The sequence below is a fragment of the Danio rerio genome, chromosome 25, assembly GCF_049306965.1.
Source record: "Danio rerio strain Tuebingen ecotype United States chromosome 25, GRCz12tu, whole genome shotgun sequence".
Lineage (NCBI taxonomy): Eukaryota > Metazoa > Chordata > Actinopteri > Cypriniformes > Danionidae > Danio > Danio rerio.
Window position 1 is genome coordinate 14373569 of NC_133200.1, and position 25604 is coordinate 14399172.

The 25604-nt window shown below is 34.7% G+C and overlaps 1 protein-coding gene across 1 annotated transcript in view; it reads left to right on the forward strand.

Annotated features, from left to right (window-relative positions):
- znrf1 (zinc and ring finger 1) overlaps positions 1–25604 on the forward strand; it is a 65413-nt gene that overhangs the window by 36379 nt on the left and 3430 nt on the right. The window contains 3 exon segments of the mRNA NM_200870.1: positions 1884–1979; positions 20508–20613; positions 25509–25600. Of these exon segments, the coding sequence (NP_957164.1) occupies positions 1884–1979; positions 20508–20613; positions 25509–25566 (260 nt within the window). The 3' untranslated portion in view covers positions 25567–25600.

Genomic DNA, 25604 nt, shown 5'->3' on the forward strand with positions numbered 1-25604 from the left:
TTGAGTTACCTAAACATTTTGGGTTTTGCAGTGCAGATGGATGTACTATAAACATTTGTATTAAATATGAACAGTTATTTACAATAGATGAACACAGGTTGCTATTAATAATCAGAGGTATGCAGATAGAACATAATTACAAATGTGTATGTACAGTGCATATGCACAATTCAAGTTGAATTAGTGCAACAAAGTGAAATGAATATGTACAATTTAAATTAAATAGTGCAGGTTAATTCATGCAAGATATTGCCAAATTTTAACAAACTTTTTTAGATTTTTAATTTTCTTAATTTCTAATGTCTTTGTTTAGTTTTTTTTTTTATTCAGTATTTTTCCTAACATATAAATTTGTTAGATTAGCTAAAAACCCACCAATAACACTAATATTTTGAATATCCATTATTATAATAATGTTGTGAAGCTGAAATTAATTTGTCTTTGCTCATTAATATTTGATTCTTTAAAAATGGACATTTATTGTTACTTGAAAAAGTTCCATTTACTTTTTAGAGAAAATCTGTTGTTTGTACTGTTTTAAATGAATAATAATATTTAATTAAATATGTTTGGCATGTTTTAAAATAATAGGCTGAAGTCAAAATCACACTTTTTAGCTGCAACTGTAAGAAAAAATAATGACTTGGTCCTTTTTATATCCTAATAATTCAATAAATCCTAGGAGACACGAGTCATGAAATCATAAATCCAATATTTCAAAACAATAATTTGAATATAGGTTTTATTTAGGTCTAGATCAGGGGTGCCCACACTTTTGCAGGATGCGAGCTACTTATAAAATGACCAAGTCAAAATGATCTACCTAATAACATATATTTATTTATAAACAAATTGGAGATTCTGTATTTGTACAGTATTTATTAATGTACCTTGCATTATTGTGTGAACCCATATTGTGCAATAGCCTACAACTCTTTACATATTTTTGTCATTACCATACTTTGATGACTTGCACTGCATGGAGTCAGCTAAGAAAGCATAGGCCAGACAGTAGCTGCTGATAACCAGCCTCAAGCACACTACCAAATGATCATCAGTCATGGTGAAACAATATTTGGACTTAACTGCGCTAACTTCGTTAAACTTAAAAGGTCAGATATTAAACTGGCTCCCCTGTATGTCAACCAAGCGACAAATTTCAGTGAGGATGGATGATAGGCTGACGTCTGTTTTTATGCCATGCGATCTACCCAGGCTACCTTTGCGATCCACCGGTAGATCACGATTGACATATTGGATACCCCTGGTCTTGATAATATTTTCAACACAAACTACATTAAATTATATCTCTTATCATTATCCACTCTTTAAGGGTAAACATAATCTTTAAACAGCTTAAGCTTGGTCAAATTTGATAAAAGTTATTTTTTTTTATTTTTATGAACATTTAATATAACTAAAATGAATACAAATATAAATACTTTAATTCAGCTAGAATGGATTTAATCGATCAATAACAGTAAAAAGTTAGGAAATAATATGCATATACTACATAATAAATACATTTAAATTAATTGATTCGATTTTATAATAAACATAAGAACAGTTCTTTTAGATTTTAGAGAAATGTCTGAAGCAAATAAAGCAGTAGTCTAGGCTAAGAAAACACAATGTTTTCTGCTACCGATGTCAAAGTCACTGGTGAATATCTGACACTGATGTATGTGTGTGTATAAAGTGTAAGTTTAAGTTAAAAAAGCTTCCCGTCAACAAAGTGACTAACAGCGAATCTAATGCGTTTGCCCGCGAGGCGACAGGAACACAGGATTGTGTTGTGCAGGATTATGGCATTGGCAGTGATAAGAGCGCTGCATCACTGTCACGGCTCATCCTGACAACACTGTCTCCTCTTTCCTCTCCAGGATTCAAGTGTCCCGTCTGCTCCAAATCAGTGGCATCCAATGAGATGGAGGTTCACTTCATCATGTGTCTGAGCAAGCCCCGCCTCTCATACAACGGTAAGACACCTTTAAAAAGTGGTCAACTGGATATCGAATTTTGTGAATCAAATATTTGTTTTTGAATATTAAGCATTCTAGCTGTTTTCTAAGTGTGGGATGAAAGCATATCGGAGGCTGGATAATACAAGAGGTTAAATAATTACTGTCATGATTTTTCCTGGTAAATATATTTAAAAAGGTGTAATAACAATTAGAAATGCTTAAAAGTATTTATACACAGTTAAAAACAGAAATATTAGATTCCCTGAATTATTAGCCCCCCTGTTTTTTTCCCCAATTTCTGTTTAACGGAGAGAAGATTTTTCCAACACATTTCTAATCATAATAGTTTTAATAACTCATTTTTAATAACAGATTTAGTTTATCTTTGCCATGATGACAGTGACTAATAAGTGACATTTAAAGGCTCAACTAGGTTAATTAGGTTAACTAGGCAGGTTAGGGTAATTAGACAAGTTATTGTACAATGATGGTTTGTTCAGTAGACTATCTAAAAAAAGTATAGCTTAAAGAGGCTAATAATTTTTTCCTTAAAATAGTGTTTCAAAAATTAAAAGCTGCTTTCATTTTAGTAAAAAAAAAAAAAACTTAGACTTTCTCCAGAAGAAAAATATTGTTAGACATACTATGAAAAAGTCCTCGCTCTGTCAAACATCATTTAGGAAATATTTAAAACAGAAAAAAAAAAATCAATGGGGGGCTAATAATTCTGACTTCTACTGTATATATATTTATAATGTATATTTATAATGTATATAAAGTAAGTAATTTTTGTTAATGACAGTTTTATGATTCCATGCAATGCTCAGGTGTAATTTTGTTTCCCAGAATTTAACATTCTAAAAATGTTGACGGTTCCTTTGGTTCTCGTCTATCAATCCTGACCATTGGCTGGGCCATTCTAGCAGCTTTATTTTCTTTTCTGAAACCAGTCAAGAGTTTCCTTTGCTGGTTTTGGGACAATTGAAACATTGTGATTACATAGCCCCGTACACATTTCTGGAGAGCATAAATTATGTAGCCAGAGTTACATATGGCTTCATTTCATCTTTAAAACCAACGTTTATCCAATGTCAGTATGATGTTGACGGCTTTTGTTTCTTTACATGCTACCAGCTGACTGTTTACCTCAGTGTGGATGGCTTTTCCGTTGTTTGCCCAGTGGCATGCCGCTTACGTCGGCGGACTTGAGACACAGAGCGGAACTGTCTGCGTCTGTCACATCTGATGTGTAGTGCAAGGAATGAAGCAAATGTGAGAATCCCAATGCAGTCTTGCAGGTTTATTGAACTCAAATTAAATCAAAACAAAACACAGATAGGGTGAACACTGAGACATCCTAGAAGTAATGTAAACGACTGACGACAAATGTCTTAACAAAAGGGATATATATATATATATATATATATATATATATATATATATATATATATATATATATATATATAGTGCAAACAATTAGGTTAAACAATATGATGAAGGGGTGGAGACAATAACCGTGGTAATTAACAAGAGAAAACTCAAATGACTGAGCGTGACAAATGAAAACATAGAACTTAACAAAACACCAACAAAACATGGACTGTTACAACGACGATGGGGTGTTTAAGTCCGGAGAAGAAAGGTTGCAGAAAGCAGGTAAAACAAAAACTAAGGGCAAAAAATTAAATAAATACCTACATAACAGAATGAGAATGTGGTAAGATCAGAAAATGTGGTAAAAATCAGGCTGCCACGAGGGCTTTTCTTTTTCTGGATTGCTTTTGAAAACACTGTCGGTTGGGTTTAGGGAGGTAGGTGGGCACTGGTTAATTGGTGCTTTGGAAAGCACTAACGGATGGGTTTAGGGAAGAATGAGGGTGGGTCAGTCGATCGGTCATAGTCAGTCAGACAGCGGCCTCTGGTCCGTCCCTCTCTTAGGGTGCTTTCACACCTGTGAATTGATTCAGTTGTTCCGAAACAGAGATTACAATTGTTACATTGTTGCTCTTTGCTCTTTGAGTGGTTTGCTTTCACACTGCAAAGTTTCTAATCGGACCAAAAGAGCTAAAACAAGTCACGTGCGAGTAAACTTTCCTCACATTGGTCAGAGTGTCAGGGTTTATTTTGCAGCGTCCTGCTAAGCTGTCAGGAGAGGTGGTGGTTTGATGGTGATTGACAGGGTGCGCGTGTGCGATGTGTCTGAGGAGAGATGCGGTGGGGAGGGGTGAGAAGGGTGCGCGATGTAGCCTATTTGAGGACCGGGAGGGAGACGCGAGATTACCGGGATATCATCACTCGTTTGCGGGCATCCGGAGACTCGCGAAACTTCCCGCCATAATCATAATTCTCTTTTCATATAGCCGTATGCCTATTACATATCCATAAAACACTGTGATATAACCACGCTCGGATCGGATCGCTTTCTCACTGTAATCAAACTGCTCCAGGGTTCATTTCAATCGAGCCGAGACCACCTCATTTAAGCGATCTCGAAACGATTACTTTGGCGTGGAACAGAGCGCGATTGCCCTGTTCACATATGCCAAACGAACCGCGCTAACTGGGCAATCGAGACACGTTCCGAAACAAAAGTGTAGGTGTGAAAGCACCCTAAGTCTTTTGCTTAGGAACACCAAGGTCGTCATCATCACTGTATATGATGTTTGCCACATGTTTTTGCTTCTCAGTTTTCTTTCTTCAATCACTCTAGTTTTTAAAGTTGGCAGTTATTCATTCATTCATTTTCTTTTCAGCTTAGTCCCGTTATGAATCAGGGGTCGCCACAGCGGAATGAACCGCCAAATGTTGGCAGCTATTTTTGAAAAATATGTTATAGATATTACTGCTTGTATTGTCTTAAAGATAATACCGAATTTGTTTCAAATGTTAGTTGTGTAATATGAATGATATCAGAGTTAAACTGAACATTTAGTTGGAAATAAATAGGGTTTTTTTTCCTTTGGGTTCTTATTGAGTCCTTTCATCAGTCATGTCAAAGTTAAATGTGATTAAATATTCATATTATTTTTCACATGGTTACATCAGATAAGAGGTTGCTTTTAAGGCAGAGGTTTTTTTATTATGTGTGGAGTCAACTTTGATTACATTTTCTACATCTTTTATGTATTAAATTACAACAAATGTGTGTGCATTAAAAGTACTCTTTAAAGGACACAAAAAATATATTGAAGTGGACTTATTATGCAAAAAATCACTTTTATAAGATGTTTAAACCCAATGGTATAGCAGCGGTCTGTGTATATAACCAGCTTCAAATGGTAAAAATGTAGTAATTGTATTTTTTATAATCCCACTTCATAAAAACAGGCTGCAGAAACACTTTGACATTTTCCCGTTGTATGTGTCATCAGAGGGAGAAAGGCCACGCCCATTGGTGACGATCTCTCCCTCATTAGCATAGGACATTAGTAATTTTTTTTATCCGCTGCTATGCTGACACATAGGCATTTAGCTCCGCCCTCTTTTGAAAAGAGCACAATCTCATTTGAATTTAAAGCAAAAGTCACCAAAATGGCACAATTAGAATTAAAGCCTGCACTTGAGTGGTTTCATAAAGCTATAAAACCTTATTTGCGTGATATTTTGAGCTGAAACCTCACACACACTCTAGGGACATCACAGGCTTACTTTACATCTTGTAAAAAGGAGGATAGGCCCCCTTTAATACAAAAAAAATTACTTTAAATAAAGTATTTAAAATGTTAAAGTATTTAAATAATACAGATAAAAACTTTTATGTATTGTAATGTAAACCTGTTTTCTATAATTAATTTTCATGATTATATTTTTTTGTCTTACTCCTGAATCTTATTTAAACTAACCCTTTTTAAAAAAATGTATTATTATATCATATTTACTTTACTATAATATGAATCACGACGTGACCTGAGAGCTCTTTCTTGGATCGGCTGGTCAAGTGCACACACGTCCTAGCTGTAGTGACCCGATGACATGCTACTTCTCTGCTGGTAACAGCTGTGTTGGGTTGGATGGACGTCTGACTGACAGAAACCTGACTGAGAGACAGCTGTCCAACCCAGCCGGAGCTAAAGGTGACCCGCAGTCACCAAAACATTCAGAAGCTCTCCATATACAGTACAGTCTGCCTCCTGATTAAACCTTGTGTCACTTGTCAGCAATCCGTTAAACCAAGTGAACAACTATTAAAAAGTAAATGAATGTTACGTTTAGGGCTGGGCAATATTGCAAAAAAAAGATCCTGATATAACTTTTTATATCATTCAGTATCGATAGTTATTAAATATTTTTTAACAATACATTTAGAAATATTAGGATTTTAATAAAGGAACCGGCTATCATTATTCAAATACATACTGCAACACAACAAATTGTGAGACTGAATGACTACATTCCCCCTATGCTAAAAAAATCTTTCAGATGGGGAGCTAGTGGCTGGGATTCACAAGAAAAGAAACGAAAAAGCCACATTGGCGACATCCTTAAATTTTTTTATTTAAAATCTCCTGGCTGCTGCTAGTCACTGCACTCAATTTCGCGCATGTTGTTATTCTGACCTGAAGTGACAAGTGCATTTCCATTGTGCTCTGCGCTCACGCTCCCCTGCTGTCTTTCTGTAACTAGGGGACCATCAACTTTTTTCTCAGAGGACGACAAACGGACAAACCATTGCTGCAGCTCTGATACAAGTTTATGGAGAAAAGTAAAAAGCACTGCAGTGTTTGGATGTACTGTGTTTGTCTCAGGTCATTAGTCTGCCGTTATTACTGAAATGTGTATATTCCATACAAAGTGTGCAGCAGATTGGTTTGTTCTACTTACATACATTCGTTATTTGGAAATTTAAGATGTTTTCATCTCAACACCTGGAAAATGCACACGTGTTACAAGTGCGACACTAGCACAACATGTGTACATCGCTCCCATATGCATGTCGTGCAAGTCACGCGCCTCCATTGGAAATGACAAACTTAAACCCTAAGCTTATTGTGGCTCAGCAGCCACATATTAATAAAACTATAGTGCTTCATACCGAACTTTATTTAAATAGTTATTGACAATAGTATTCGGTCAATAAATGCCGTTTTTATTGCCAAGCCCTAGTTACGTGTATTAATAGAGGAGTTACTTTGGAATAGTTATTTATCATTTTTTGTTAATATTTTTATTTAAAATTTGGTTTTCATTTGAAAAGTTTTTGTTATTTTAGTACCGTTTAAGTATTTAGTAGTTCAACTATTTCACTAATTTTTATTATCACTGTAAACATTTTAATGACAAAAATTCAAGACTTTTTTCTTCTGTTGCTTTAAATTGTTTTACTAAGCTAACTAGGTTTCAACCACATTATTGAAGTTATACAAAGTTTAACTTAGTATTTTAGTCAGTTTGATTTATGTAATTTGAGATAACAAGAAAAATTTATTTGATTCAACTAAAAAAATTAGAGCAGCAAGAATTTTTTTTTACAGTTTATTATAGTTTAGTTTTTTTTTATTATTATACAGTATGTGTGTAATTTTAGTGCTTGAATTTTACAAAAAAAAAAATGTAACCCGCCCACTGCCATTTTAGCCATATTTCAGCATCCCATGTTGCCTTGCTGGAAAACCGTGCATTTGATTCATTCTGTCATGAAGGCTTTCAAAGTATACGTCCGTGACCTAAATGCAACTTCTGATGGACTGCAGCAGACTTCGAAATGAGATGCAGATTCAGTTCCACATGAGGTTATTAATTAGCAAATAATATAAATATTATGAGCATAAACATTAGGTGAGAAGGTCACATTGTAACCCCATGTCCAAACAACACGCTACATGACAGTGATAAGCAGTTTGGCTGTTTGCACCAGACGAAACTTAACAGAAATTTAAATACAGCCATTCAGAAGCACAGAATATGCACCCACTCATGAAATGGTAAAGTTATTATCTAATGAATACATATTGAACTTCTTTAATATTATTATATGTTCTGTACATGCTGAATGATTTATATTTGTTTTGTAACTTGGCATACATTGAGATGCAGTTCAATTTCAAACGATTTGTTTTATTTACAAGATCTGAGGTGAAACTATATGCCATAGTATGGCAGTAAATGTCATGTAAAATGCCATTTAAACTCACTTTATTAGCATTTAACACTGAATAAAGCCTATGAGGAGTACCTGAAGTGATCAAAGTTGTTCACCTGTGAGAAATAGAAGCTGTTTCTAAAATAGAAATTTCAGGTGTTGGTTTTAGGACAAAAATTTCTATTAGTATGACAAAATATTTCTTCTATCATGTGTTGTTGCTTTTAGTTAGAAAACAGTTCAAATCAGTATTTAGGCTCAATTGTCAGGTTCACTCACATCAATCTGGCCGCCTGTGCTTGCTTGTGTTTCGATCCAGGAGTGCAATACCTAGTTAAGCCACTGGGTGTCAAACTTATATACTGCACCTTTAATATATGAATAATATTTTGGTAATTTTTGTTGTGTTTATAATTTTGTTTATATTTGTATTCAATTTTATTTTTGTTAACGTATACTGATCATATTTTGAAATGGAATTAAATTTTATATTTCAGTTTTCATTTTAATTTTAGTTACCATTTTTGTAATTTAGTTATAATTTACTAATACATATCTCTGATTTATTATTTTAGTTTATTTTTAGTTCAGTTTTTAATAAAAACATGAAATATTGTCCTGGCAACTAGCTACAAGTTTAAAATAATTTCAAGCTTTATTGTTTAATTAATGAAATTAATGTTAATTGATACTATTTATTTAGTATTTATTTGATATTTCCTCATTTAAATTTAATTAAAAAGTTTTTGTAAATTTGTTTTGCATTTTTTTTGTCTGTGTTTATTTTAGTTTTTGAATTTAGTGTATATATATATATATATATATATATATATATATATATATATATATATATATATATATATATATATATATATATATTCAATTTTATAATTATTTTGATTTCAAATAGATGTAGTATTAGTTATTGTTAAAAACCTAGAGTTAATACCACATATAAACAGCAAGTACAAGTCCTTTCCTTACAGATGCTTCTATATTTCTTCAACTAAAATCCTTCTCTTTATCGCTCTGACCCCAGCATGTTGAAGTTAGTGACTCTCCACACAAGAGCCACTGCAGCTAATCTGATTTCCCACAATGCACCCTGTCCTATTGTCCACTACAGCCAGTGACAGTCAGACGTCAGCAGATCTGCTGACTGTAAACGCTGTCTGTGAATGCCCTATGTACACTTTGCTGGCTTCTGACGCTACAGTTTGTGCCGGCGGCCCTCCGTTGCTCCGTGAACTCTAATCCACCCGGCCTGTATTGATCTAGACAGAGACTCATGCTGGACTAACACTGAACTAATACATGACCAGATGCTGTTAGAGGTTAGAGGACTGCAGATGGCAAAAGCAGTTTGTGTCAGGAGCTTTCAGGAGTTTTTTAAAACTTGCAGTCACAATGTTATAGTTTATTGTGGTGTTTGCATGTAAAAATACATAAAGCTTTCATGATGTCCAAAGTGTGAACATTCTGAATTATTTGACATATCAGCCACTGAATCTGTCAGGGTAATTAACGAGTTAACAACTCACCCACTAAATCATTTATTGTTTATTGAGTGAACAACTGATTTACTGAATCATTTTGGACGATTAACACTTAATCATTTAATTAATCGGACAATTAAACAGACACTTCAAGTGATTCAGTGAATGAGTGAACAACTCAGTCACTGAATCACTTTAAGTGTTTAATTAGAAAACAATTCATTCAGTAAATCATTTAGAGTGTTTACTGTGTGAACTGCTCAATAACCGAATCAGTTAGAGTGTTTAATGAGTGAACATCTGATTTACTGAATCACTTGAAGTGTTTATGAGTCGACTGATTCACTGAATCATTTGGAGTGTTTAATGAGTGAACAACTCATTCACTGAATCACTTGAAGTGTTTAATTTGAAAACAACTCATTCAGTGAATTATTTAGACTGTTTACAGTGTGAACAATTCAATAACTGAATCAATTGGAGTGTTTAATGAGTGAACAACCTATTCACTGAATCACTTAAAGTGTTTTAATTAGTAAAAAAACAACTGACTGAATCATTTGATGTTTTTAATAAGTGATCAACTTATTCACTGAATCATTTAGAGCAGGAGTGTCCAAACTCTGTCCTGGAGGGCCAGTGTCCTGCAGATTTTAGCTCCAACTTGACTCAACACATCTGCAAAGATGTCTCTAGAAAGCCTGGTCAAGCTGCGGTCACACTAGAGTTTTTGTGTGCGAAATTCTGTCGTACGGCACTGCGAAAAGAGGCAGGATTAAACAAGATGGTTAGACATTAAAAAAGTGAGCGATTTGCTCCATGTTTTAAATTTTTGTCAAAGAGGTCATGTTTTGATCCTCGATTGGTCTCACGCAGTCAAGTGATGCAATTTAGCAACCTGCGAAAACCTGACGCATGACATTGCATTTCCGGTCTGATGCATTTGTGTGCATATGAATGGAAGTCTATGGGGAGACAAGTCCAGTGTGACCACAGCTTAAGAGCTTGATTAGCTAGCCTAGGTGTGTCTGATTGGGGTTGGAACTAAACTTTGCAGGACACTGGCCCTCCAGGACCAAGTTTGGACACGCCAGATTTAGAGTGTTTAATGAGTGAACAACTCATTCACTGAATCACTTGAAGTTATTAATGAAGTTAATGAAGTTAAGTTAAATTAGTAAACAACTTATTCACTGATCAGTTAGAATGTTTAATGAGTGAACAACTGATTCACTGAATTGTTTGCATTATGTACTGGTTACTAAATGAATGACTCATTGACTGAATCAGTTGGAATCTTAATTGAGGGAAACTGAATCAAACTGTTCACTGAATTAAAGTTTTAAGTTAAGGGATGGATGGATGGATGGATGGATGGATGGATGGATGGATGAATGAATGGATGGATGGATAGACAGGCAGACAGACAGACAGGCAGACAGACAGACAGACAGACAGGTAGATAGATAGATAGATAGATAGATAGATAGATAGATAGATAGATAGATAGATAGATAGATAGATAGATAGATAGATAGATAGATAGATAGATAGATAGATAGATAGATAGATAGATAGATAGATAGATAGATAGATAGATAGAATCATATGAATTTGCCTCCTTTCTGACAATACGCAGTAATAGTTCGATTTCCTCAAGAGATGAGGCTGAAAATACAGACTTTTCTTTTATCCGCAAGAGCATGAAGAAGTAATAGTGTAGCAGAAATGTTTTTCTGTCCTCTGCAAAACTCTCTCTCATCCCCCTCCCCATCTGAGAGCTAAATTTAACAGCAGGTATTAAAATATCATCATGCATAGTCCTGGCTAGGAAAAGACACGCTGGTCAGCTCACATGGCCCTTTCAGATGGTGCCATACATGCACACGCACATGAACGCGCACACACGCGCACGTACACGCGCACACACACACACACACACACACACACACACACACACACACAAGCTATCAAAGTAACAGTGTGTTGCCATTTCAGGGACTGAGCAAAACACCTAGACCCAAACTGACAGCTATCCAGAGAATAGGAAACGTGATTACCAACAACTTGATCTAAAAAACCTAACAGCAACTGATCAAAACACACACACACACACACACACACCTGTCCATTCCTTTAAACTAGTCCATCTCCTCTGAGCTGCTGAAGTCATCGGCTTTAAGAGGATAACAAGCTCAATGCAGGAGGTGTGTGTCCTGCTGTCGGACGGGATCTGCAGGAGGAAACGCCGGTGTGTTTGTTTTGCAGAGATCTGCATCTGGACTACTGTGCAAGTGCTTCAGCTTGAATAGATGCAAATTTTACTTCATCCACATTATAGTTTTTATAAATGCCTCAATTTGATCGTGATTTTCAGAAGACGCTCACTAAAATGTCACTGAGTGTAAACATCCAGTGCAGCTGACCTGTTCAACAGAGATGCTCTTCTCTAGTAATAAGGCATATATTTAGTCTCAATGTTGGCATTTGACCATTTGTCAGTTAAAGCAAATAAATACAAATAAGATTAACATGAAACAAATATTGAGTTGATTACATTGATTAAGTAGAAACTTATGTAACTTAATAGATTTTTTGGGCAAATATCATTTTAGACTAATAATAAAAAAAAAAAAAAATATATATATATATATATATATATATATATATATATATATATTAGGGGTGTAACGATACACTCAGCTCACGATACGATGTGTATCACGATATAGTGTTCACGATTCGATATGTCTCACGATATTTGGAATAAAAATTTTAAATTTAACTGAAATGCAAATTTTACCAAGTAAACTATTTTTTATGTATTTCTTTTGTTTCAACTTAAACTGAACCTTCTTTAAGAAAATAAATTAAACAGGCCTGTCTCTGGAAAATAAAACTATTTAAAAACTTCTTAAAAAATATTATTGAAATGACAGAGACAAAATTAAGGAACAATTTATGTAAAGGTGCAAAAAAATAAGCTTTCTATTCAATTGAATTTAACAGTAAGAGCTTAAGGCTTTGCTTGGTCACTTGTGTTTTTTCTGTGTGCAAAAAAAAATCCACATTTCCAGGTAATCAGCAGTTCTATAAGATAATCCTGAACTTATGTGTATCTGTCTGAGAGGTTTTTATGGATGGCTGTCTTCATGTTGCGCATGATGAGTGACAGGGTGGCCGTCTTTTCATTACACAGGACAGTCGTGGCTCTTTTCAGCAGTTTAGGCAGGTTTACTATTTCTTCGGCGTCGCTGATGTCGGCGCTATCAAGTATATCATGTTGACGTGCATTTTTGTGTACCTCTGTACTCAAAAGGGTTAATGCTCGTCGTAATCATAACTCTAAAATGCGATATGATTGTTTAAATAATGTGTACGTTTTCGGTTTCATTTCCACTGCTAAGTGCTGTTCATACTTCCCACGCAGCTCCTGAAAGATCACTCTGTTCCACAAACTGAATGTTGCTTACTACTTTATTAGTCACAACCTGCAGGTTCTGTTCACTGAAGCAGACGCGCGCGTATGGCAAGCCGTTTTAGCATTTAAACCTTTGTTCTGACTATCCATAAATATATTTAATTCATATTTAATTAAATTCCTTTAAAGATATCTCTAATTATATTTTGACTAGTCGAATTATAATTATGACTAGTCAAAATATAATTAGAGATATCTCTAAATATATTTATGGATAGTCAGATCAAAGGTTGAAATGCTAAAACGGCTTGCCATACGCGCACGTCTATCATCCGCCCTCTGTAGTAACAGCTCACGTCTTGTGTGATTTTGCGGCGGCCAATACATCATTATATGAAGACAGAATGATATTTTAGGGTGAATTGTACCTTATAAATACAGTATGTGACTCTTTCAACACCAATAGGAGGTATCCATGTCGCTGTGCAAAGTATGTAAATCAATGTGAAGACTTTAAAACTTAGGATGTTTGACCCAGTATGCGTGTCAAAAAGCGGACAAGTCTAAAGCAATGACTGGACAACCAAAATGTTGCCAGACGTCTGATTTTGAGAGGATGGGCCATCCTCTATTTCAACGCCACTCATCTTGGTCTGCTAACATTACTGCTGCTGCAATCTGAACTCACGTGCGACAGCAGGTGGAACGTAGCTCACGTGCAAACAGCTCAACTAATAAGAGAAAACGGACGTCATATCGTAATCAAATCGTCATAACGCCACGATGCATATCGAGAAATTTTTGCATCGCAATAAATCGTACAACGATAAATCGTTACACCCCTAATATATATATATATGTATATATATATATATATATATATATATATATATATATATATATATATATATATATATATATATATATATATATATATATATATATAAATAACAAAAAAAGTGTGAAACAACTGAAAACATGTCATATAGGTTCTTTCAAGTAGCCACCTTTTGCTTTGAATACTGCTTTGCACACTCTTGGAATTCTGTTGATGAGCTTCAAGAGGTAGAAGGTTATTTTGCTCATATTTTAAGACTATTAGGCTGAACGGCATAAAATGCCATCAGTCTACAGAGATTTCTCAGTATTTCTCTGTTGCAGTCAGGAGATCACAATAGTTAACCCTGAAAAAGCCAAAGCAAAGCAAACACTAGCAGATTACTGTGGTTTAAATAAAACACTACAACATACAAAAGAGAGGGATCAATATAGAATGTCACTTACCTGTTTAATAATGATTTGATCAGCTGTAGTTTGAAAAATGAAAAGAAAACTCAAGTTTTTCTCCCCTGAAGACTTATGCGGTCTCTGTCGCCATCTCGTGGTGGAACCGCCTTTGCTCTGCTCAGTAAGACTGGCCGGTCTTCGAAATTATGAATATTTAAAATAGGCACTATCCTTATAAATAAACTGCACTCAAAACAACTACATTCTCACCTAAAAGGCCTTAAAAGTACATGTGTCAAACAGCTGCAATACTTGTCAAACTGTAGTCAGTTTATTGACCTGCTGTTACTCCATGTGGGTGGAGTAATACACAGGAGTGAAGAGGCATAGTCCCTTATATGTATATATATATATACATATATATATACACATATATATATATATATATATATATATATATATATATATATATATATATATTAGGGCAATTAATTTAACATTTGAACTCGATTGCGATTAATGAACGTTTATTTTAGTTGATGTTTTTCCCCTTATGATTCACTGACAAGTTCACTTTGTACAGTAAATATGCTCACAAGATATGAATGTAGGGTGCATCACTTGATTTTTAAATAATTGAAGTAAACACACACTATGTACTATCTATGATTATTTATTGAACATCAACGCTGAACTAAAATTAAAACACACATTTCCTAAAACCCGGCTCTCTGCACCTCCCACGGTTGTCAACGATAACAAACCGACCGATTAACAAAGCTTGCGCTACACGTCGTTGTGACGTGTGAGTAAATATTTTTTGAGAGGTGCGCAGATATGCGATGGCTGCGCCGGAATGTACACGTGCTTTTGGCAGAAGTATAATATCAGAATAATATAATAAGTATAATTCAGCTTTAACAGAGCAGGATCAAGTGACTCCACACACGGTAGGGAAAGTCATTGAAAAAATTGACTTAGGAAAATTAGGTCGATTATAGGTTTGAATATCGATTTCGATTAATCCCCCAGCCCTAAAATATATATGTGTAATGCAAAATGTAATTTAAACTATATATACACACACATATATATATATATATATATATATATATATATATATATATATATATATATATATATATATATATATATATATATATATATATATATATATATATAGTTTAAATTACATTTTGCGGCAAATAAAATAGATGCTTTTTTCATTTAAAAATTTTATTCTAATCATTTCATTTAAAAAAAATTCATATAATTTCAAAATTATTTCAATTAAAATATCTTGTTTTAATGAAATTAGTTTACTATATTTTTAACTATGTCTACTAAATATAATGCAAAATATGTATAAACTGTTTAGTTATCAACAAACATACACTACTATCAAAAATCTTGCGTCTGTTAACATTTTTTATTCATAATGGATGCATTTAGTTGATAAAAAATAAAGGTATTTATAATGTAAAAGTGTTAAATAATGCTGTTCTTTTGAACTCCTATAAAACTATTTCAGTTAAAACTAAAAAGATCAAATCCACTTTTTAACACTGATAATAATAATAATAATAATAATAATAAGCATTTATTGAGCAACAAATCATCATGTGAAGCTAAAAAATCTGCTTTTCCTACACTGGAATAAATTAAATTTAATTAAAAGATGTATTGGATGAAAAAGCGCTTGTTTGTTTTTTAATCAAGTGAATGCAGGCTTGAACAGCAGTGTATATGCACTGTAAATTCCTAATTAACATAAGTTTCATTTTAGCCCAACTTTGCAAGAAATCTGCCTGCGGTCTCCTTTACTCTGACTCGGCTAAGCTGATTTGTATTTGGAGCATATGTCTGCCGTCTGTTCTCTGCTCATTCCTGCCATCATCTCTTGTTTTTCCCAGCTCACCTCTCCTTCTTCTCCACCCCGTGTCGTTCTCTCTCCCTCCATCACATCCTCTTGAAACTGCAATCTATCTGCTGTCCCGTCTGCTGTCTGTGCACAAAACACTGATGCTTCATCTTCTCTTCTCTAGCCATAGCTGCTCCAAAATGCTCTTCAGCAGTGCAGGTGGCTGGAAAATAAACAACTGATTTATTCCAAAGACACTGATGAGTACAAAACAAAAAAACTACAGATCAGAATTAAAGAGAGAGTTCACCAAAATATGTAATTTACTTATTTACTCTCATTAAAGTAGTAACAATTAGAAGATATTTTGAAGAAAGTTGAAAACTTCCATTGACTTGCATGTAAAAACAAATACTATGGAAGCTGATGGTTACAGCTTCTTCAAAATAGCCTATTTTGTGTTTAACAGAAGAAACTCATGAGGTTTTGAATCAAGTAAAGGATGACTTTTTTTCATTTTGGGGTGAATTATCCCTTTTAGATACTATTGTATTTTTTCCAAATGAACTGAGAGCTTTTAAGTTATTGCTTAAAGGGATAGTTTACCCAAACCTGGAAATGCAGTCCTCGTTTATTCGCCCTTCACTTGTTCCAAACCTGTTTGAATTTCTTTCTTCTGTTGAAGACAAAAGAAGATGTTTTGAAAAATGCTGAAAACCTGTAACCATTGACTATAGTGTTTGTTTTTTAATCTAAAGACCCGGTCAGATCACATGATTTTGTCACGATTTCAGCACAATTTCCTTTACGTAGGGAGTCATGGGCAGACGTAAACGACAACTGGATGTTGTGACACAAGATTTAATCATTTCTTCTCGTATAATGTATCATAGTTTACGACAACCGACACCATGTCAGGGACACCTCACGACACGTCTAGCATGTTTAATTTTATTCTCGTTCTTCATGACGAGTTCCATCACGTCGGTGACACTGGACAATAGGAGCAAATCATTTCTCAGTAAAGCTGCGATCACACTGGACTTTTCTCCCTGTACACTTCCATTCATATGCACGCGAATGCGTCAAGCCTCCGTTCCACTGCACGCAACAAACAACAAGCAACAGACCGCAAGACCTTCATTTCCAATGGAGAGTAGTCCAAGAGCTGTGTGGAGTTCCAATCAGCTCCCTTTGCGGAAAATTCAGATCCAATTTTAAACTCCTGCAACTAGAGCGTATGCGACCGGCATAATTTTGTCCAAGCAGGTCCATGCGCATAAGTTAAGAAATAGCACTTTTTTTTGTTTCACTATTTTTGGAATCAGAAAATGTCTATTATAAAAAAAAACATTTCTATTTATAAATGAGTAATATTTTTTGTTGTTGTTGTTGTCTCCACATTCCCTCCAAAAATTGTTAGCGGTCTATGAGTTTCTAGTATTCATTCATTCAACCACAATGAACGCATGGGAGATAAAGGCTCTTGCTTTTATACTCCTTTATTTTGGACACTTCGAGAACAGCTTCTCTCCCGCAGTGCACGACAAAACTGAAAATTCTGTGTAATTGCCACAAGGGGGCGTATTCCCAAATGTCGCGTGCAGTGAAAAGGTGGCCTCAGACCAAATACGCAAGCTTGTCCGACATGTTTCGCAGTTTGCTATGTTGCAAAGTTCAAGCTTGGGGAACTCTGACCTGCGAAATCGCATCACTTGACTGCGTGAGAACAATCGAGGTTTAAAACATGACCTCTCTGTACAGAAATTTAAAATATGGACCAATCGCTCACTTTTTTAAATGTCTAATCATCTTGTTTAATCCTGCCCCTTTTCGCAGCGCCTTACAACAGAATTTCGCGAGCTCAAACTCTAGTGTGAGCGCAGCTTTACTTATGGGTGGGTCTCAGGTTGATATGATCAATAATTGGTTATGCAAACTTTAACTACATTCTCTAAAGTATTAAAGTGTTTTAAGCAATATTATCTGACAGACTGGCTCAAATAAGCAACATCTCCATTCTCACAAAGAGTTTCTGAGTTCTCTGTCTTTCAAACGAGTTTGTTCTTCCGAGGTACTCTGGAAACACGTTCAGTGCTGCTGCTAATATGTTGTAAAAGCCTGTCTTGCTTATTCAAATTACCTAATTAAACTAGTTAAAATGAAACTCACTAGCAATTAGGAATGCTTGTAATAAACGATTAACCATTAACCGAAAGGGTGCTTAACCGATTACTGGTATTAGTTAAACTATTAATATATATATATATATATATATATATATATATATATATATATATATATATATATATATATATATATATATATATATATATATTATATATATATATATATATTTATATATATATATATATATATATATATATATATATATATATATATATATAATTTTATAAGTTTGGCTGTGTGATTCAGTCAGTGTTTACAAGTTTCTACTTTTTTTTTTTAAATGACTTGTTTTGTGTTCAACAGAAAATGGGTCACACTAGAAAACGTCTGTTTAACCACTCAAGAGTATACCTGTGACAGATGTTACAGGTGTTCCAGAAGTAAGCTGGGAAACCGGGTTAACTTTCAAACATCCTGCATTCACACAAACCTCATTATCCTGTCACCTTCTGTCTGTGTTTACAACACTCTTCACACACGCTATTTGTTTTTTGAGGATGATAATCTTAACCATAAGCTTAACCCAATTCTAAACTTGAATCTTAAAGCTTAAACAGCCCTTTAAAAGTGAAGAGCAGCCAAAATGTCCTTACTTTACTCTCTTGGTGCGCTTTCTTATGGCAAATCCCTCACAAAAATAGGTGTACAAGTTCATACACCCACACACACAAATGTGCTACAGGTGTTTCCAGGGAAAGCTGAGCACGACACGTTACAGGACAGGAAGTGACCTGTTTCGTTTTCTAGCACATTTCCTATGAAGAACACTTTTATTCTACAAACTAAAGCAAGCTGAGTCTGAGAACGTGTGTGTGTGTGTGTGTGTGTGTGTGTGTGTGTGTGTGTGTGTGTGTGTGTGTGTGTGTGTGTGTGTGTGTGTGTGTGTTAGAGTCATTTGGCAGGTATGGTCATGCAAGTCAAATCGTGTTGGTTGCTGTTGCCCTTTAGCTATTAGCAGAAAATGAGTTCACACTTCGTCGTTCATCACAAACAAACACCCAGCAATGGTGAACCACGAGTCTTTAACCACTAGTTGTTATGCTTGTTTACTGGAAACCAACCCACCTCTCTAAACCAATGACTGTAAAAAATCGCTCTCAACCAACCGCCTTCTAGTGTGTGTGTGTGTGTGTGTGTGTGTGTGACGTTAAGCGAGGAGCAGAGTGTTTGGTGTGCTTTTACTCACCTCTGCCTCCTGCTGGCAGACAAGCCCAATGACTAATACACGATATGCTTTTATGAAACTGCAGTGCAAAACATCGCAATTCAGAGGTGAAAATAAACGTAAATTTCGACGTGTTGATACTAAAGCTTTGTAAAATGTATAGATAACAATCAGTTTAAAGCTTGATTTCATAAAATGACCTATAATATGATAAAACAGGAGTTTTGAAATTAAAACCATTTGCTGGAGAATATTTTTGGACCTATTAGTAGGCCTACTTTTATATTTTTAAATATAATATATTTATTTATTCATGTTTTCACGAATTTATAACCATATTTGAATAAGGTTTTCTAAATAATAACAATAATAATTATAAAAACCCATGACAGATCTGTTTAAGACACTCATAATTAAATAACTTTATGTGTTTAACATTTAAAATCATTATGCTAATACACTGTAAAGAAATTATATGATCAGTAAGTCCTGACAGCATATGTTTTAGGTCATTAATAACTTAAACTAAGTTAATCATGTTCTAACTTAATTTTATAAGTTTACACAAGTCAGTTTAACACAATAGAAGTTGAATGGACTTGAGGTTAATTTGATTAAGCTTATAAATTTAAGGCAACCAGGAAGTTTTTACAGTATACTAATCTTATATTTTAGACCAAAATATATTAATATCTACATTTAAAAATATAAATCTCTTTCCTTACAATTGAAAACGATTGCTTTTTTTAAATTAACAGGTTTAAAATGTAGTGATTATAGTTATTCAATGCGAATTCATGGCTTGATGCTTTAGAAATGAATATAATATGTTGCTAATTTGCTGCTATTATTAATGTTGAAAACAGTTTTGCTGCTTGAAATTGTTGAGGAAACGGTTTTATCTATCTATCTATCTATCTATCTATCTATCTATCTAAAAAATAAGCAAAAATAACAATTTGTGCATTAAAAAAACATTGTAAAGTTGTTTTCACACAAACTTTAATTCATCTTCGCTGAATAAAACCCACATTTTTGATTAACAGTGTATTTCAGATGCTCATTATGAATCTTTTTGTGTGTGTGTGTGCGTGTGTGTTACAGATGACGTGTTGTCAAGAGACGCAGGAGAATGTGTAATATGTCTGGAGGAGTTACAGCAGGGAGACACCATTGCTAGACTGCCGTGCCTCTGTATCTATCACAAAAGGTGAGCAACAACACAGTTTATAGTTTTTCAAAAGGCATTTTATTTGAATAAAGGGTTGGTTCACTATATTCAATATATTTTAAAGGGTTAGATCACCTAAAAATTAAAAATATGTTATTAATCATTCACACTTATGTCATTTTAACCGCCTGAGACCTTTGTTTATCTTCAGAACACAAATTAAGATCTTTCAGAGGAAATCCGGGAGCTCTCTCATCCTCCATAAATAGCAACAGGCATTCAACAAGATGTTCAAAGTGTAGAAACTGAACCAAAAACATCATCAAAACATTCCATGTGACTTAAGCGGTTTAACTGTAATCATACAAAGCTCATAAAACACTTTTGTGTGCCAATATAGAAACTGTAAAAACTACTTTGTTTACCAATGTTTGCTATTCCTTGTCAGATTGCCAATGTGCATGTTTACTATGGGCAATATGATGTATTGTCATTAGAGTCAGCAGCACAACACGCAAGCATTCTATTGCTCAGTAAATTTGCAACCTGATCTGATGCGGAAGATATAGAGGTTTTCGGTGCATAAATTGTGATTTGAATAACTGTGAACATTGCTGAAACCCAAGTCAAACAAGTTGACCAAGACCACTGCAAATATTTTCCAAACTAACTAACTCCAATCTGATAAATAAAGTCGCAATTGCGTGATTTAAAATTACAACTCTGAGATAAAAAGTCACAAATATGGGTTATAAAGTCAGAATTCTGATGAATAAAGTTGCAGTAATGTAACATAAGGTCTGAATTCTGAGATTAAAAGTCACAATTCTTAGTTATAAAATCAGAACTATGATGAATAAAGTTGCAATTTTGTGATATAAAGTCAGAATTCCGATATATAAAGTTGCAATTGCACAATAAAAAGTCAGAATTCTGATAAGTAAATTCACAATTATGTAATATACAGTTGAAACCAGGAGTTTACAAACACTCTAAAAAAAGGAACATAACCATTTAAAAAAAAAATGTCTGATGGTAAATCGTACTCAACGTTTACTATTTTAGGTCCGTTAGGATTACCTAATGACTTACATTTGCTTAACGCCAGAATAATGAGAGAATTATTTTTTGAAATTTTTTAAAATTAATTTCTAGACAGTGAAAAGTTTACATACATTTCCCTGGTATTTATTATTATTATTTTTTTTATTTTTTGCTTTTCTTTTAAACTGCATAACTTTGGTCAAATGTTTTGGGTCTCCTTCCACAAGCGTCTCACAATTGTTTGCAGGATTTTTGGCCCATTCCTCTAGACAAAACTGGTGTAACTGAGTCAGATTTGTTGGCTGTCTTGCTCACACGAGCTTTTTTCAACTCTGCACACCAATTTTCTATAGGATTGGTGTCAGGGCTTTGTGATGGCCACTCCAAAACATTCACTCTGTTGCCTTTAAAGCACATTTTAACTAGTTTGGCAGTATGCTTAGGGTCATGGTCTGTTTGGAAGACCCATTTGTGGCCAAGTCTTAATATCCTGGCTGATGTCTTGCTTCAGTATTTCTACATAATGTTCTTTCTTCATGATGGCATCTATGCTGTGAAGTGGACCAGTCCTTCTTGCTGCTGCCCCCATACTTCATAGTTGGGATGGTGTTCCTAGGCTTGTAAGCTTTCCCCTTTGTCCTCCAAATATAACACTGGTCATTATGGCCAAACAGTTCAATCTTAGTTCCATCAGACCACAGGGCATGTCTCCAAAAATGAATCTTTTTTCAGTGTAATTAAGCAAGTTGTAATCTAGCTTTTTTGTTGATTCTGGCTTATTGATTTTCCCATGTTGTCACACAAGGTAGCAGTGTGTTTGAGGTTTTTCTTAAATACTATTCTACAGTTGTGTCTCCAATCAACTCAAATGTTGTCAATTAGCCAATCAGAAACTTCCCAATCCTTGCCACCATCATCTGAGGCGTAATAATCTTATTGTATGTAAACTTGACTTTCAAGAAAAGTTATAACAATTTCTCAAAAACTATCTCTCTCATTATTCTGCTATTAAGCATAACAGAAACAAATGTGATTATCCTAACTTACACACAAAAAAAAGTTTAGTCACAATAACATCTGACTTTTTGTAAAATTATGTGCCTTTTTATACAGTGTATGTAAACTTCTGGTTTCAACTGTAAAGTCAGAACTGAGGAAAAAAAACACAATTGTGAGTTTGTCTCACGCTATTCTACGATAAAAAGTCGCAATGATCTTTCTTTTTTTATGATTATTCAATGGTGGGAACGGGCTTAAAAACAGTGTTTTATGTTTACTCCAATTGTCATAAATATGTGAAGTCGATCAACTTTTACCTGAGGGTGAGTAGTTTTCCCACAACAGTGTTGTCTCCTGTCAGCTAAACACTGAATGTATAAACAATGTCACCTCATCTAAGCATTCACAACAAAAGCCTTTCAAATGGACAGATACTGTCTCTTCCCACGGCTTCTCAAATATTTGTAGCCGGTTTATCCAATTTATTTATTTATTTTCAGTACTTGATGGTGGCCATTACAGTTCAATGCGGGTATCAGAAATGTCTCCATTCAGCAGATTTTTTTTTGTATGTTGGAGGATTTTCTCATGCCTTTTTGACACCTATACCCATGTTATTGAGTTCAACATAATGTCACATGCACTCACTAGCTCAGGACACATCATTGGATTGGATGTTTGGTAGAAGTTTTGTTTTGTCTCCTTAGTTTGGACACTGATGAACACTAAAATGGACTATATATGAACCAGGAGCAGCCGTATCATTTTGTTTTTTAATTCCAGACCTACAATTTGTCAACACACCATTATTAACACCACTATAATCTTGATAAAACATCTGTGTCAATGGCAAACCTTCTAATGTTAAACAGGACAGGAAATGTTTCAGCTTTAAGCCATTCAATCGAACCACTGCCTTCTGTGCTGAACACGAAACGCAAACCTTGTCATGTCCTATATATAATTATGTCATTATGTAACACTGTGATTGGCATCTCATGTCTGTATATGGCATCTCAGCAGGAGGCTTCTGGCAATTGAACTGTAAGGTCTCAAATTGCAGACACCTTTAAAAGTGAACCGATTAGCTGGCTGGTATTCATATCATCACACTGATACATAATCAAACAAATATGCCACAAGCAAATTTTACACTCACTAGGAAAGATGCAATAAAGTGACAGACAATAAACTCTATCACTTCTAAGTTAATTGTAATGGTTTTGGCCAACATAGGCTCATTCTGAAAATGTAGCCCTATATACATTTCTGGAGATCACAAATTATGTAGCCAGAAGTACATATGGCTGCATTTCGTCTTTAAAACGAAACTACGGCACATTATGACATCGTTTCTTTACACACTTACCAACTGACCAATTACCTCTGTATGGACGGCTTTCCGGCTGTTTACCAGTTTGACCAGTAGCTCGCCATCTTCATCCGCGGACTTGAGACGCAAAGAGGAGTTGACCACGACAACGGGTTTCGTGTTCGGCGAAGAACGAAGAAGTTTCAGTAAGCGTATAAGACAAAAACAAAAGCCAAAAAATAAAATATTCAAGTAAATAAATGGGTGAGATTGTGGTAAAATCTGAAATCGTGGTAAAAATCAGATGAGGGCTTCTCTTTTTCTGGATTACTTTTGGAAAAGGTTGAGTTTAGGTTGGTGGGTGGGTCAATCTGTGATTTTGAAAACACTATTGGTTGGGTTTCGGGAAGAAGGAGGGTGGGTCAGTTGGTCAGTCAGTCAGTCAACAGTGGCCTCTGGTGGATTTATGTGAGAACAGCAGGCTCGAATGGCACTCACAAGAGTTATTTCAGTTCTTAAAAAGCATAAACAGCGGCCTCTGGAGTATTTACGTGGAAATAGCAGGAGTGAATAGCACTCGCGAGAGTTATTTGAGTTCTTAAAAAGCATACATAGCGGCCTCTGGTGGATTTTCACTAGAACAGCAGGCACGAATAGCACTTGCGAGAGTTATTTGAGTTCTTAAAAAGCATACACAGCGGCCTCTAATGGATATACATGAGAACAGCAGGCACGAATAGCACTTGCGAGAGTTATTTGACTTCTCAAAAAGCGTACTCAGCGCTACACAGTGAAAACAAAAAGTGAAAAAAACATACCTCCTGGGATGTATTTGGCACTCTCTAGAAATGTGTATTGTGGTATGTTTTCATATGAGCATGGGTTTGGTTTTACCCTTATCAGCTGTACCCAGTTAGACATCTAGGCCACTTGCGTGACCCATTCATACGCACAAGTTTCATTTAAAATTTGAATAAATGCATTTAGGCATGACATTTAACGGCTCTATATACTTTAACGTTGTTCCAGTAAAATTACAGTCCTGATTAGGATATTCTGTTTTTATTTTAGATTTAGTAGGGGTCATTTTTTGCTTGTTTCATTCCTAAATACTCCTAAAGTTCTAAATACTTGTAGATTTGTTGTGGTGTGAGAACTAAAATGCATTTTTATAAAGTTCATATATCTGTTATTTCCTTTAGCGCTATCAATAGTCTGCTTTACGGCATTTTTAATTCAATTATAGTGTTACTTGCGTTTGTTTTCTCTCAGCATGATGTTTTTACAACCATGTCTTATTGTCCTAAAAACAAAAAATATCCGGTGAATAAAGTATATCTATTCTTGCACCATAGCTGTATATTAAACATAAACTACATTCTTTTGGCGGTGACTTTGCTATTTCTTGCCATCTCTGCACTTTTTAGCGTGGACAGAGAAATGATTTGATGCTGGAAGTCTTAATAGCCGTATATAGAATCGCTTAAAAGCATTATGCTAATGGAAATATTGTATTTCTGACATCAGTTACATTTAAAAGGACTCCAAACTGACATTGTTAGCATCTTTCTTTCATTAGCTGTATAGACTCCTGGTTTGAGATCAACCGCTCCTGCCCCGAACATCCTTCAGACTGACCTCCATCATCTACTTCTGCTACCACTGAGAAAGGTGA